This window comes from Protopterus annectens, chromosome 9.part0 (genome assembly GCF_019279795.1).
Source record: "Protopterus annectens isolate FY-2018-M chromosome 9.part0, PAN1.0, whole genome shotgun sequence".
Lineage (NCBI taxonomy): Eukaryota > Metazoa > Chordata > Ceratodontiformes > Protopteridae > Protopterus > Protopterus annectens.
The window spans coordinates 1,367,169,843-1,367,187,119 of record NC_056743.1 but is presented as its reverse complement, the minus strand read 5'-3'; the positions used below and the strand labels follow the sequence as shown (position 1 = coordinate 1,367,187,119).

The 17,277-nt window shown below is 36.1% G+C and overlaps 1 protein-coding gene across 2 annotated transcripts in view; it reads left to right on the top strand.

The window, feature by feature from the left end:
- Positions 1–17,277, top strand: part of LOC122812081 (gamma-aminobutyric acid type B receptor subunit 1-like) — a 2,214,644-nt gene that overhangs the window by 2,061,389 nt on the left and 135,978 nt on the right. For both annotated transcript variants that reach the window (XM_044084349.1, XM_044084350.1), the window contains one exon: positions 13,566–13,659. In XM_044084349.1, coding sequence (XP_043940284.1) covers positions 13,566–13,659 — 94 coding nt within the window. The remainder of the gene's footprint in view (positions 1–13,565; positions 13,660–17,277) is intronic.

Genomic DNA, 17,277 nt, shown 5'->3' with positions numbered 1-17,277 from the left:
CAGCAATGGAATCCTTTTTTGGGGGGGAACATTCCCAAAAAAACCAAATTTTTTTTTGGTAGGTACAAAACTGTACTTTTATGGGATACAGAGGCATGCATCTTCCTGAGATGCACTGCCAAACTAAACGAGCTGTGAAATATTGTAATGAATATTACCTTGGAGCTCTGCAATTTTAAGTTATGCTCCTGTCTTACACTTCTCTATATTGATTCTGAAGATATACCTCATCCTGTACTGAATTTTTTTTGTATCTCATATTTCCACATACCAGGGCTTTGAGTTCTTACTAAATTTATTAAAAAGAAACCTCCAATGGGCAAAATTAGTGCTCCTGCCAAACGTAGCAACAACAAAGTAAAAACAATAAAAGAAGGAACTTGTGAGACAGTGCAAAGTAAAAACTGTTTAATACAGCATAAAAGAACAAATGTGAGTGCTTTCACACAAAATATGCTTCATCAGACAATTAAATCAACATAGATCACATTTAAATAGTTATTCCAGTGCTTCATCAGCCTATCAACACAATATACACATTATCTATGTAAATCTCTAGACTTCAATGCTGGTTTTAAAGAAACCTTATCATTTAACCCAGGTTTCTTATCTGCCTGTTGCTTCAAAATTCAATGCAACTCCCTCTCTTCAGTAAAGTTCTTTAAATCACCACCACACAGACCCGTATGTATCATCTCAACTACTTTAAAAAAAAAAAAGAAAATACATGTGACAAGTCTTGTTCTAAGACTAATGGTTTTGTCTGGAGCAGCATGTCACTCCCCAGTCCCTCGTGTTGATGTGGGGAGAAAAAAAAAGAAAATGTATTAAGAAAAAAAGCCATTCTCACCACTTAAGATCATACCCCCAACACCTTGCAACTGGGGAGGCTGGCTCTTCACCTCAACCTTGCTATGCATCTGTGAACAACAGTGCTGCAGTTTGTAGAACTGGTGTAACTATAGACTGACTTCAGACATGAGTCTTGGTAAGTTCTACTAATGTTTGAATTAGGTCTGCTATAAATAATCGCATGTCATTTAATCAAACTGCAATTGTTTGACCCCAAAACACATAAAGCCTTGGTAGGGTGACAGGGACACTCTGATACAATTCTTTTTTTTTTTCTTTTTTGTTTTTTTGAGAGGTCAAGTCGCAATCCTCCAAAATGCATTTATAAAATGGAACTGTATATACAATATGATTCTTTTATTGTCCTAAGAAAACTGCATACCAGTTCCACTCAAATACAAGCTTCCTCAGTGCTTATTAGTGATTATTATTGCATAAAATAAGTTAAGAGGCTGTTTCATACCAGTTATCTTTAGTTAAGGCACAGCTTAACCATACTACAGATTGTTTGAATCATATACAAGTAATTAAATTAGAACAAGGCTGGTATTTATGAGCATTCCATATCAGTTCTTTATACATGCCTATTCCACATGAATATGACTAGCAAACATTGAGATTTTGTCTAGGGAAAGCTGATATTCATACATTTGAATTAAAGGATTTTCTGGTATGATTAACTGAGATGGTCTTCACAATGAATGTTTTTGTTTCTAATGACAATCGGATATATCTCCAGTTAAAAGAAATAGCAGTGGGAATGGCATTTTAGCCTTTGTCGACAGACTTGCTTACAGCGAACTTGGAAGAAACTTACATCTTAGGCAACAGGGGAATGAATTTCTGTCATCTGATAATGCATTGCTTAAGTTTTTTGGATGATCATTGGGTGGTCTGGCAATGAAGCAGGGAAGATCTAATTTATTTTCAGAATTTTTAAAAGCAAGTGCATTTGAAATGTCTTTTACTCTGAAAGCTGATGTATTGAAGATGGATTTTCTAGATGTGGCAGTCATGAAATGTATACATGGATCCACGACAACCACTCTCCATAGGAAACAGTTTTCAAAAAATCTACTGCTCCCCTATAATAACCGACATTCTAAACATATAAAAAAGGTCTGTATCCAAGTATCAAATTTATTAGAGTAAGAAACGATTTACAGTGATGCATTTTAATATGATGGACTTTCAAAAGATCTGGCTAAAAGGTTTACAGCCAGAATATATCACAGAAATGAGTTAGTGAATATTAAAAATATGGTGGGCCAAATGGCATGAAAAGATGATCTGTGCTAAGGCAACCTTGTACAGATAATTACAGCTCCACAAAGTCCAATGAATATCCAAAGGATAAGCAAAATTCACCAACGAAGTAAGGTTTATTTGCAAGAACAGACTGACAAGTACAGACTAAGCACACAAACGCTTTCGCCAACAATCCGGCTTCATCAGAGTCATTAATTAAAACAAACCAAAGCTTTTTAAACAGTGACATCCACCACCATTGGTTGAACACCATACCACCCCCCTATCAGAATAACAACATTTTTTGTATTCCTTAAAAAACATAAAAAATCAATACTATACATTAATATTACTTAGAATACCTTCCTAAATACAAACCTGATATTGATACATGTTAATAAAAATCATATATTAAAAACTCATAATAAATACAAAAACATACATAACACATATCACAAAATCCATATAAATATGTGTATAAAATATTTACTAATTAAATATAAAAATATACATCATTAATAAATATCATAAATATAAAAATAATTTCAAATTTGTTGAGATCTGAGTTTCAACATAGGTTTCAAAGAAACATGGTCATTTAAGCCTGGAGGCCTACAGGCATCTAATCTGATTTGCCATTCTGCCTCCAATGCCCCCACCTTATTAAATACATCTCCACCTTCCCCACAATCCAACACACGACCAATAACAAAGAATACAAATTTGATAAATTCTGTGCATCTTGTGCTGTGCAAATAAAGTGCGTTGTGCATATCTTTCTTTTTAATAGACCTCATATGTTCAGCTATCCTATCACGTAACCTCCTATTAGTCTTGCCTACATAATAAGCATCACAGGAGGTACAGGTAGCTAAGTAAACCAGATTCTTTGTGCAACAATTACATTGTCCAGGACACAGAATAGTGTATTTGTACCCTCTAACACATACATATGAACTCTCATTCACAAATCTACACCACCTACAAAATCCACATTTCTTCATAATAGACTTATAGTTTTTCTTACTTTTCTTTTCCAAAATTCCCTTCAAATTCTCTCCCCTACTATACACAACATCTGGCCTTGCACCCATAATCTTTCTGATCTCTTCACTTAAGGAGAGGTTCCAAGCTTCCTTCACAATTTCAATAATCTCAGGCGTCCTGTGATTATATTTCAACACCAGTCGTACTTCCCCTCTTGTTTCTGTTGAATCAGCCTGCTGTTCCTCCACTAGTGTTACTCCTGCAAGTAAGATTGGGGCATATTTACCACACCTTTCTTTAAGCACATCTCTTTTCACACTGAGCAACAACTTCCAAGGATACCCACGATCCAAAAACATATCAATAAGTTTAAATAGTTCTTCCTTAAACACTACCTCATCACTGACCAGTCTAGAAGTTCTAACCATTTGTCCTTTAATCAGTCCCTTTCGCTGATGGAAAGGATGACAACTAGTAAAATGCAACAAAGAGTTGGAATAATTCTCCTTTCTATAAATGTTGCTTGCAAAACCCCCCTCACTTTTGCAAATAGACAAATCCAAATAGTTAATAAAATCCTTATGCCAGTGAAATGTGAATTTCAAGAAATTCATTGTTTTCCCCAAAAATTCAATAAACTCATTAACAGATTCTTCGTCCCCTTTCCATAGGATCAGTATGTCATCTAAAAATCTGTTATACATAAGTATATTTTCTGAGTACCTACTAGATGCAAAAATGTGCTCTCTCTCCCACGTCAGCAAAACAGCATTTGCAAAGACCGGAGCACATTTAGCACCCATGGCAACCCCTAAAACTTGTTGAAATAGTTCACCTTCAAAAGAAATGAAATTATTCTTCAGAACCACCTCCATTAGTTCCAACAAAAAATTGGCCTTATGTCCTTCAATTAAGCCACTTTTAACCATTGCTTCATAAAACATATCCAATCCTTCCTGTTGTGGGATAACAGAGAAAAGATTCACAACATCAATTGTGAGAAACCCAAAATCACAGTCAACATTCTTTACATTCTTAAACCTTTCTAAGCAATGCCATGAATCCCTTATAATGTGCTCAACAGCATTAATCATTGGTTTAACTGAAATGTCAATATATGCTGCTAGGGTTTCTGTCTTAGACCCCTTGGCTGACACTATAGGTCTAAATTGCAACCTATCCGCCCCTTTGTGCACCTTTGGGATTCCAAACAAAGTCAGGATTTTTGGAAACTTAACTGTTAAAAAATCATACTCCACTTCATTTATGTTACCCTGAAAAAGTGCATCATAAAGAAAAACATCAATTTTGGAATAAGCCCTGTTAACTTCACTCCTTGAGACAGTCGCATATGTATCATCCCTATTAAGAAGTGCAGATATCTCAGAAATATAGTCAACTTTTGACATAATTACCATCCCTCCTCCTTTATCCGGTTTCATATACCTGTATTGACCTGATTTTTTGAGGGAATCTAACAACTCCCTCTCCTGTGTTGAAAGATTATCTTCAAACACATAATCATTGTTTAGCCTTTCCCTTATCTGAGTTTCCACTAATCTTTCAAACACTAAAACTTCTGGGTGGAACGGAGGAATAAAAGTACTTTTCCTTTTTAAAATGTTCGTACCATGAAAGTTGTTCATAATAACATGCTCTGCATCCCTTCCCTCAGTAGCAAAAAACATTTTTAAATGCATTTGTCTAGTAAACATTTTTAATTCCAACAAAGTCTTAGCTATGTCCAGTTTAAACATTGGTACAAACTTAACCCCTTTTGAAAACACATCAAAATGTTCGTCACTAATGGTTAAGTCAGTGTAGTTATATATACAATAACCTTTTTTCTTCAGCAACTTGTAGTTAGCCCCTTCAATGACTACTATACCACTATTCTCACAATTAAATTGCACAACACAAAATTCATCTGCAACTTTTTCACAAATCTTCTCCCCCATCCCCATGGGATGTGAACAGGAAACATTCGTGTCGTTAATACTTGTAATTCCATCCCCAGTATTAACAAAACTTGCATCAACATCAATCCAACCATTGTTACTCAGATCAAACACAGTTTCATTAAAAACATTTTCATTAAAATTCGTTGTTCCATCAAAAAATTTTTCCCCATAAATCAATACCTCCCCCTCCTGTTGACTCTTCCACCCCGTTTGTAGATCCCCTGCATTTCCCCCACACTCATGTCCCTGTTGCGGAGCCTCTCCAACCTCCGAGGCCCACTCTCCGCATCTAAAAAACCATTTATGCTGTCAGCATGTTCATCAACAAAATTTTCATCAACAAAATTCACCCCATCAGTGTGGACCTCATTAAAAACATTTTCATTCTCAACCCCGTAAGTCCATTGTTTAAACCCAGGAGGGTACGCACATTTATTTTTATAGTCTGCAATGTCTCTTTCCAACTTTTTCTCTTTTGTTGCTGAATTTTTCATAACAAAAGATTCAATGTTCCTCATAGCCCTTTCAAACTTAATTTTATACTGTTCAAATAGCAAGTCAGTTGTAATACTCGCATACAAATGTCTAATTTCTTCCTTCATTTTACTTAGTTTGTTGTCATTATTACGAATAATGATATCCAGCATGTCCATTCCAGTCTTGTTAAACAACTCCACCAGCTCAGAAAATGCCGACGAACCTTCCTCAATTCCCATGTGTCTTTTCCACAAACGAAGACCCTTGGGGACCTGGTTCAGCTCCTTAGATTTAACTAAAAACTTTGTATCCAATTGTATCGCTCGAAATTTAGTGCATAATTTCTCATATGCAACAATCTGTTCCCTTACACATGGCTTCACCACCGACCTGTTGTTTATACCATCCGTTTCGCCATGCAGAGGTGCATCGAACCAGGAAGTAAGATCAAACCGACCTTCCTGTTCTCTCCCATTCAGGACCGCATTGAATCCTTCACCAAAACCATTCCGCTGTTGAGAACCAGCAGCGTTAGCATACGTTGTTCCCCTGGTACGTTGCCCTAAAGGAATAGAATCCACAGGGGAATGTAGGGTAAATAAACGAACCTGCGACTCAGTCGGACTAACGAGTCCGTTTTCTGAATTCTCTCCATTAACTACATACGCTTTTAATAACTTGTCAACAACAGCAGCCAGTTCCTTCAATATTAACTCCATAGTGAAATAGCTCACCCCGTGGAAATATAAATTGTTCCAGTGGTATCATGAAAATAACACAGAAAAGCACACCCACTGGGGCACTGTGATATGTGTTATGTATGTTTTTGTATTTATTATGAGGAGTTTTTAATATATGATTTTTATTAACATGTATCAATATCAGGTTTGTATATAGGAAGGTATTCTAAGTAATATTAATGTATAGTATTGATTTTTAATGTTTTTTAAGGAATACAAAAAATGTTGTTATTCTGATAGGGGGGGGTGGTATGGTGTTCAACCAATGGTGGTGGATGTCACTGTTTAAAAAGCTTTGGTTTGTTTTAATTAATGACTCTGATGAAGCCGGATTGTTGGCGAAAGCGTTTGTGTGCTTAGTCTGTACTTGTCAGTCTGTTCTTGCAAATAAACCTTACTTCGTTCATTGGTGAATTTTGCTTATCCTTTGGATATTCATTGGACTTTGTGGAGCTGTAATTTTCTTTTTGGTATCTGCCCCAGTGGGTGTGCTTTTCTGTGTTATTTTCGTGATACCACTGGAACAATTTATATTTCCACAGGGTGAGCTATTTCACTATGGAGTTAATATTGAAGGAACTGGCTGCTGTTGTTGACAAGTTATTAAAAGCGTATGTAGTTAATGGAGAGAATTCAGAAAATGGACTCGTTAGTCCGACTGAGTCGCAGGTTCGTTTATTTACCCTACATTCCCCTGTGGATTCTATTCCTTTAGGGCAACGTACCAGGGGAACAACGTACGCTAACGCTGCTGGTTCTCAACAGCGGAATGGTTTTGGTGAAGGATTCAATGCGGTCCTGAATGGGAGAGAACAGGAAGGTCGGTTTGATCTTACTTCCTGGTTCGATGCACCTCTGCATGGCGAAACGGATGGTACAAACAACAGGTCGGTGGTGAAGCCGTGTGTAAGGGAACAGATTGTTGCATATGAGAAATTATGCACTAAATTTCGAGCGATACAATTGGATACAAAGTTTTTAGTTAAATCTAAGGAGCTGAACCAGGTCCCCAAGGGTCTTCGTTTGTGGAAAAAGACCCATGGGAATTGAGGAAGGTTCGTCGGCATTTTCTGAGCTGGTGGAGTTGTTTAACAAGACTGGAATGGACATGCTGGATATCATTATTCGTAATAATGACAACAAACTAAGTAAAATGAAGGAAGAAATTAGACATTTGTATGTGAGTATTACAACTGACTTGCTATTTGAACAGTATAAAATTAACTTTGAAAGGGCTATGAGGAACATTGAATCTTTTGTTATGAAAAATTCAGCAACAAAAGAGAAAAAGTTGGAAAGAGACATTGCAGACTATAAAAATAAATGTGCATACCCTCCTGGGTTTAAACAATGGACTTACGGGGTTGAGAATGAAAATGTTTTTAATGAGGTCCACACTGATGGGGTGAATTTTGTTGATGAAAATTTTGTTGATGAACATGCTGACAGCATAAATGGTTTTTTAGATGCGGAGAGTGGGCCTCGGAGGTCGGAGAGGCTCCGCAAAAGGGACATGAGTGTGGGGGAAATGCAGGGGAACTACAAACGGGGTGGAAGAGTCAACAGGAGGGGGAGGTATTGATTTATGGGGAAAAGTTTTTTGATGGAACAACGAATTTTAATGAAAATGTTTTTAATGAAACTGTGTTTGATCTGAGTAACAATGGTTGGATTGATGTTGATGCAAGTTTTGTTAATACTGGGGATGGAAGTACAAGTATTAACGACACAAATGTTTCCTGTTCACATCCCATGGGGATGGGGGAGAAGATTTGTGAAAAAGTTACAGATAAATTTTGTGTTGTGCAATTTAATTGTGAGAATAGTGGTATAGTAGTCATTGAAGGGGCTAACTACAAGTTGCTGAAGAAAAAAGGTTATTGTATATATAACTACACTGACTTAACCATTAGTGACGAACATTTTGATGTGTTTTCAAAAGGGGTTAAGTTTGTACCAATGTTTAAACTGGACATAGCTAAGACTTTGTTGGAATTAAAAATGTTTACTAGACAAATGCATTTAAAAATGTTTTTTGCTACTGAGGGAAGGGATGCAGAGCATGTTATTATGAACAACTTTCATGGTATGAACATTTTAAAAAGGAAAAGTACTTTTATTCCTCCCTTCCACCCAGAAGTTTTAGTGTTTGAAAGATTAGTGGAAACTCAGATAAGGGAAAGGCTAAACAATGATTATGTGTTTGAAGATAATCTTTCAACACAGGAGAGGGAGTTGTTAGATTCCCTCAAAAAATCAGGTCAATACAGGTATATGAAACCGGAAAAAGGAGGAGGGATGGTAATTATTTCAAAAATTTACTATATTTCTGAGATATCTGCACTTCTTAATAGGGATGATACATATGCGACTGTCTCAAGGAGTGAAGTTAACAGGGCTTATTCCAAAATTGATGTTTTTCTTTATGATGCACTTTTTCAGGGTAACATAAATGAAGTGGAGTATGATTTTTTAACAGTTAAGTTTCCAAAAATCCCGACTTTGTTTGGAATCCCAAAGGTGCACAAAGGGGCAGATAGGTTGCAATTTAGACCTATAGTGTCAGCCAAGGGGTCTAAGACAGAAACCCTAGCAGCATATATTGACATTTCAGTTAAACCAATGATTAATGCTGTTGAGCACATTATAAGGGATTCATGGCATTGCTTAGAAAGGTTTAAGAATGTAAAGAATGTTGACTGTGATTTTGGGTTTCTCACAATTGATGTTGCGAATCTTTTCTCAGTTATCCCACAACAGGAAGGATTGGATATGTTTTCTGAAGCAATGGTTAAAAGTGGCTTAATTGAAGGACATAAGGCTAATTTTTTGTTGGAACTAATGGAGGTGGTTCTGAAGAATAATTTCATTTCTTTTGAAGGTGAACTATTTCAACAAGTTTTAGGGGTTGCCATGGGTGCTAAATGTGCTCCGGTCTTTGCAAATGCTGTTTTGCTGACATGGGAGAGAGAGCACATTTTTGCATCTAGTTGGTACTCAGAAAATATACTTATGTATAACAGATTTTTAGATGACATACTGATCCTATGGAAAGGGGACGAAGAATCTGTTAATGAGTTTATTGAATTTTTGGGGAAAACAACGAATTTCTTGAAATTCACATTTCACTGGCATAAGGATGTTATTAACTATTTGGATTTGTCCATTTGCAAAAGTGAGGGGGGTTTTGCAAGCAACATTTATAGAAAGGAGAATTATTCCAACTCTTTGTTGCATTTTACTAGTTGTCATCCTTTCCATCAGTGAAAGGGACTGATTAAAGGACAAATGGTTAGAACTTCTAGACTGGTCAGTGATGAGGTAGTGTTTAAGGAAGAACTATTTAAACTTATTGATATGTTTTTGGATCGTGGGTATCCTTTGAAGCTGTTGCTCAGTGTGAAAAGAGATGTGCTTAAATAAAGGTGTGGTAAATATGCCCCGATCTTACTTGCAGGAGTAACACTAGTGGAGGAACAGCAGGCTGATTCAACAGAAACAAGAGGGGAAGTACGATTGGTGTTGAAATATAATCACAGGACGCCTGAGATTATTGAAATTGTGAAGGAAGCTTGGAACCTCTCCCTAAGTGAAGAGATCAGAAAGATTATAGGTGCAAGGCCAGATGTTGTGTATAGTAGGGGAGAGAATTTGAAGGGAATTTTGGAAAAGAAAAGTAAGAAAAACTATAAGTCTATTATGAAGAAATGTGGATTTTGTAGGTGGTGTAGATTTGTGAATGAGAGTTCATATGTATGTGTTAGAGGGTACAAATACACTATTCTGTGTTCTGGACAATGTAATTGTTGCACAAAGAATCTGGTTTACTTAGCTACCTGTACCTCCTGTGATGCTTATTATGTAGGCAAGACTATAAGGAGGTTACGTGATAGGATAGCTGAACATATGAGGTCTATTAAAAAGAAAGATATGCACAACACACTTTATTTGCACAGCACAAGATGCACAGAATTTATCAAATTTGTATTCTTTGTTATTGGTCGTGTGTTGGATTGTGGGGAAGGTGGAGATGTATTTAATAAGGTGGGGGCATTGGAGGCAGAATGGCAAATCAGATTAGATGCCTGTAGGCCTCCAGGCTTAAATGACCATGTTTCTTTGAAACCTATGTTCAAACTCAGATCTCAACAAATTTGAAATTATTTTTATATTTATGATATTTATTAATGATGTATATTTTTTATTTAATTAGTAAATATTTTATACACATATTTATATGGATTTTGTGATATGTGTTATGTATGTTTTTGTATTTATTATGAGGAGTTTTTAATATATGATTTTTATTAACTTGTATCAATATCAGGTTTGTATTTAGGAAGGTATTCTAAGTAATATTAATGTATAGTATTGATTTTTAATGTTTTTTAAGGAATACAAAAAATGTTATTATTCTGATAGGTGGGTGGTATGGTGTTCAACCAATGGTGGTGGATGTCACTGTTTAAAAAGCTTTGGTTTGTTTTAATTAATAACTCTGATGAAGCCGGATTGTTGGCGAAAGCATTTGTGTGCTTAGTCTGTACTTGTCAGTCTGTTCTTGCAAATAAACCTTACTTCGTTGGTGAATTTTGCTTATCCTTTGGATATTCATTGGAGTTTGTGGAGCTGTAATTTTCTTTTTGGTATCTGCCCCAGTGGGTGTGCTTTTCTGTGTAACCTTGTACAGATGCCACTAGCTATGCGAAAGGTAAAATCTTGGGTCAGAGGGTGTCCTCATTTTAACATCCATTTGAGAAGAAGGGTGCAAATGGGTCATTACAAATAAGTCATTATATATGCGGGAAGTGAGTGCAATGTATATATATTTTTGAAAGCAAAAATTTTCCACCGAGAATGACAAAATTTTTTTTAAATTAAACATAGAATTAGTTGTTAATCTAAATGGGTAATTTACCTTGTAGAATGTGTTTGTAGTTCTTTTTGTATTGACCAGATGACCTGACAGCTGAAACACAGAATAAGCTTGCATCTCAGGGACATGAGATGCAAGAGGGAAAGAAGTGCTTTTCAAATACTCTAAAAAAGATTATTTGTGTTCGTTGGAATAAAAATCCTTCAGGGCACAAAGAGTACAACTCAGTGTCAAGAGCTTCTGAATATTAAAATAAAATGTTGGATAGTAAAATACAGGGACTGTCTTTAGATCTCGTTTAAATGAGCAAATGTAAAATGTATGGCATTACCAGGACATACCAGTGTTGTTGTATGCCAGTTATTTGAATGCTGGAATGATGTCATGGAACTTATGATATTTGTTCAAAAATTCAGTCTGATAAATAGATATCAATGTTTTCTGTTTTGGTTAAATCAATGCTATAGAATGTTCAATGTCTTTTGAGCATGATTTGGAAAGGTTGAATAAAAAAATCCCATTCTTTAGACATGAGTCAAATGAAATCAATGTATAATTGATGGAATCGGACCCTGTGACCTTTTGAATTTGGTATAAGAAGGACCCTTAACTTATTTTATGTAAAAATAAGCACCGATAAGCACTGAAGAAGCTCACATTTGAGTGAAACCAGTATGTAGTTGTTAACTGGACATTAAAAGATCACTTTCCATGCACACTCACACGCATGCACGCACAGACACATACACATATATAGCTATCTGAGTTGGTGTGTGTGTGTGTGTGTGTGTGTGTGTGTGTGTGTGTGTGTGTGTGTGTGTGTGTGTGTGTGTGTGTGTGTATATATATATATATATATATATATATATATATATATATATATATAGATACACTCATATATTATATATGTATCTACACACACACACACACATATATATATATGTGTGTGTGTGTGTGTGTGTGTGTGTGTGTGTGTGTGTGTAAATATAAATATGTATGCATCTGCAAGATCTCTTAAACTCAGAGAAAAGGGTAAAACTCAACAATAACTCTCTCATTCTCTTCTACCTCACCATGACAGGACACTGGCAGCAGTGAACACCTGAATGATGACTAACAGTATGGCTCCAGTTTGAATTACTGCAACAGTAATGCACAATTGTTGTGTATCATTGCATGTCCTATTCTTTTATAGTATGTGATTGCTGAGAGCTGTTTAAATAACAAAAAAGCTCACCAATATAGTTGTGCTCATTGGATTGGAGATTCTAGCTCTTCTCTCATATTCTGTTTGTGCACTGATGCACACATCTAACAATATTATAGCAGTCTGGTTGCAATTATTATCACTTGCATGCAAAAAACACTTGCTATGTCTTAAACATGCTTCAATAAGAGTATTTTGCACACATCAAGTTGCTATTACACCCTATTATATACTGTAAGTATTCTGGGAAAACATATGCACTGTTGCCCAAAAAGCACGTTAAAATTAAATGCTAAAATATGGACTATCGTTGCATTTGGCAAGTACCCCACTTTAAAATGAATGTGTTGTAAGGCCTCAGAACATGGGCAGATTATTAGTTGTCTTTAACAATCATGTTCCAACAATGGTTAGGAAATCTTTTACCTGGAGCAACTGATTGAAAAGGGTATTTCATCTATACACAAAACAGTTCTTACTTCTCTGTCCTTTACATTGATCAGATCTGTCATCACACTCAATGCCCCATTTGATATGTATTTTGCTAGGTATATCAAACAACTGGAGTGACTGCAGAGGTTCCTGACTAAAGAGATAACAGGCATTAAAGACAAAAACTAGCAAAAAGAAGCCTGGATGGCCTTTTCTTGTATTCAGTGACCTACAGAGTCTTTAAGTATGATCTGTGCCTTACCTTTTAGGCAGCTAGGGATCCAATGGTTCCAAATATCACCACAAATTTAACAACCACACCAGCACTAGAACCACAGCTCTACACCTTCTTCAACAACTGAACAACTAAGTAAAACTTATTTTAGAAACACATTCATCACACAATACCTATTCTTCTCTGGAAGAAACTTTCATTCCAAATTAAGCAATGTAACGTACTTCTTTCAAAAAGGAATTCGATAACTGGATGGGTGTTGAGAGAGGAGGTGAGGTCTGTGGTGGTTATAGCAAGGCATTAATGGCCACAAGGCCCAGATGCTTAATATTTTCTATGATACTATGATTCAAAGATATTTTTGAGGTATGCTGCATAAATATTTGTTTGCTTACTGACATTATAATGTATTTATAATTTGCCTGAGTATTGAACTGAACATTGATAACAGAGTGGTAGTCAGAGTAGAACTGCATCAAGCAAACACCCAGATGTATGTTTTTTTCCGTTCATTGTGTAGAAGCTCCCATAACATCTGGGTATTTTGCAGGAGTTCACCAAGGAGGCGCCAAAGGAAGATAAAGATGTGCTAATCTTACCGCAGCTGGAGCACTGCAGTTCCAAAAAGATGAGCACTTGGCTGGGTAAGGATTACTATTATTATTATTATTATTTTCAGTTTAATTATTAACACCCTGCAGCAGTAAGAAAACTAGATAAGAAATAGTATGAAAGAGATGTGAGGCTAGGATAATAAACCAAAATAAATGAACATTTTGACAGTATTTCAGAGAACTGAATATGTACTGAGCCAGCTGGTTGGAGGGATATATTTAGTACAGAGTGGCTTTGCTGCCTAGAATGGGACAAAGGCAGTAGGACTTATCAGTTAACAGCCTTTGTTTAAAGAGATGATCTCCACACAAAAATGAAGCGAGGCGATTCTGTTTTAGACTCATAACCTCATATTGTTGCCATCCATTCCAGGTTGCAGTTTTAAACTATATACATCTCTGCAGGTGTTACTCACTATACATTTAATGAATTTAGCTGTTACACATCACAGCTGTAGAAAATGTATTTGGGTGAACAGATCTATCTGAAAGCATTCATATTTGGATATGTTGCATGCATTAGTTTAAGTAGCTGCATATATACTCTGTCCCCAGTAGTCAATTACATGTTTAAGGGATGCCTGAAAAGAAATGTACTTATTTGGGCAAAAATAAGCATGCCTGGTTACACTTAAACATGAAATGAGTTAAATAACTTCATTCAGAAGACATTGTGTAACTGCTTGTGTGTGTTAACTGGATAATTAGCTTTTGTTTACTTGGCATGTACATTAGATGAGACTGTTCGTTTTATAATAGTACATACAGGTGCATTAATAGGACTTAATACTCACCAAAGGTGTTTTAAGTGAAACAAGTATGATATGTGTGTATGTCACAATGCGTGTATGCACTAAAATAAGGAAATAGTCCAATTTCTGCTGCACAAACAGCTATGTAAAGGCACATAACATGAAATTGAGTGATTAAACAGAATTGCAGTTAATCATTTCAAAGTAAACAAGTTAAATGTGGCAGAAGACCGTTCATGATACATTATTGATTGGCTGATTGTTTGCCTTTTTGCTGACCAGGGTAGTCCAACTGGGCTGTAGTCATCCCTTTTCAGAAGAGGCCTGGGAAGAAAATCTCCAATAATACATTATTTAAGTGACTGAAGATAATGTGCTTGCAAATGATTGCATTCAACACACCTGCCCTACATGCACTTTCCTCCACTGTAGTGCAATCCCGGAGTTGGTATACATAATTAGGGGTGTGTGAACGGTGCAGCTTCCCACACTGGAGGGAGTAGCCCCCCACCTGGGTGGGTTTTAATTACTTTGTTGTGTACGTAGTTTAAGTTTGGGCAAGTGTTTAAGTATTCTGGGAAAGCTTCGGCAATCGGGTATATCAGGTTTCTGTATTTTCAGTCTTTCAAAAATGAACGTCGGTGTTCTGATGTTTGGTTATTTAAAGTAGATCCACATATATACATATGTGCATATTGCATAGTTACATATAGTGCATATATACATATGTGCATATTGCATAGTTACATATAGTGCATATATACATATGTGCATATTGCATAGTTACATATAGTGTTATAGTGCATATATACATATGTGCATATTGTAGTTACATATAGTGCATATATACATATGTGCATATTGTATAGTTACATATAGTGCATATATACATATGTGCATATTGCATAGTTACATATAGTGCATGATCAAACCACTCAGATATATAATATGTTTAATGAGAACATAAAATGGGTCGCTAAATCCTAACACTGGCTCTGCCTATTCTTGTACGTCTTTTAAACATAAATGCTATCAGTTTTTTGTTCATATTCCCTTAGAAGGATGTGATAGCCAAGGAGCCAGGCACTTATCTAAATTAAGTTTTTTAATAGTGATTTGTGTTGTTATTGTTTGTAGTCTTGGATCCATTTGACAGCTCCACACTGAACAACATTTTCAGTGGATCTGTCTTTGAATGATGCTGAATAACTTTTAAACATGCTGAACTGATTCTGTGGGTGCCAAACAGAATTTTATTGCATTTTACTTTTGTGCCTCTTTCTCATTCAGTTGTCATTGTATAAAATTGGATAACAAAGATATACCTGGTTATGTATTTGACCTGGCTGTAGTCTTCTAATTGTATATAATTTCTTGTTCCCTTAGAAATAGTTTGGTGTGCTGAAGTGGTATGTCTCCTAGTTGTATATCTCTTGTTTGTAAAATATGTAGAAAATATTTGTCTAGTTAAATATAATTTTACTTTGCGTTCACCGATGACCCCAACAACATCATGTGATCTGAAAACAAACCTATATGCTCTTATTTTTGAGGTCAAAATATTGTACTTCAACCAACCAGCATTTTTCACTTCTTTTACTTGAATTGCTGTGCATTCATCTGTTCCTTAAATGCACAGACAGCCTGTTTGGATAACAACAAAACACCAGTCCTGTCTTTATTTATAGGCTTTCTATTTAGGTCATTGGCTACCCAAATTTCACAGTGAAATTCCATTCGCACAAATGGAGTCACTGCAGTGGAAGTGGCTTATACAGGGATTGTGTTGGGTTTTGCAGTTGGTTTAGGATTTAGGGCAAGGGTTAGGATTAGCTAGATGTGTGTTACGTTTAGGGTCTTGGTTATATTTTATTTTGAGTTTTGGATTAGAGTTAATGTTAGCAGTAGGTATATGATGTGTAAGCTTTACTTTGCTTTATTGATCTTTATTGTATCATCCATGGTCTACTGGAGATGATGTTACTTCTTCCCTTTAGACTAATGTTTCCAGCAAGATGGCTGTGCTTCCCCCACTATAAAGTATCAGCTACTAAATCCCTTGTTTGTAAATATACAACCACCAAGATTGCAGTGACTTGGATGAAGGGGAGAAATGCACAGCCCATTTTCAAAAATGATTTCAAATGGAGTTTTATTGGTATTATGTCAGTGGTACAATAAGCTTTTTGATTCTGATCATTGATAAGTACATCTTCAGTTTCACCAAGCAGATCCCCACAGGGATTCATAAAGAACCCTACTGCATCTCCTAGGGGCTGTAGTAAAAAGGTGATTCACAGGAATATTAGCTGCAATGAGGAAAGCCAATTTGCATGTCTCTGAGTCACAGATCTGCACTTCCTGCATTAATTAAAACTAGCAGCAGCCATTTCTTTTTAGGACAGACACCCCCATTCACTCTGTCACACACACACACACACACACACACGTCTGTATCCAATACCTGTCCTTGTCTTTTTAGAACATCTCCTGATATCACCTTTTTCCAACTCATATAAATCACAGATGATTACAGGCATCAAAGATTCACACTTTATATCCTTCATTAAATCCGTGGTAGTACAAAAACTGTTACATTAATGACTTTTCAATTTAGTAGAAGGAATAATTTTAATCTGTCCCTGATTTTTGTCCAGTCTAGTGTTTGAATTTGAGAGGTATCCTACTGTTACTCCTTGTATGTCAAGAACTACAAGGGGTGAAGTACCTCACCAAGAGGATCACCCAAAAGTACCTCACCAAGAGGATCAAAGGGCTCAAACAGATGCCATATGCTGCCCGGTTAAAGAAACTCCAGCTCTACTCAGTGGCATACTGCCTGTTCAGAGGCGATCTGTGCCTGATGTATAAAGCCATGTCCAACCCGGAATTAATG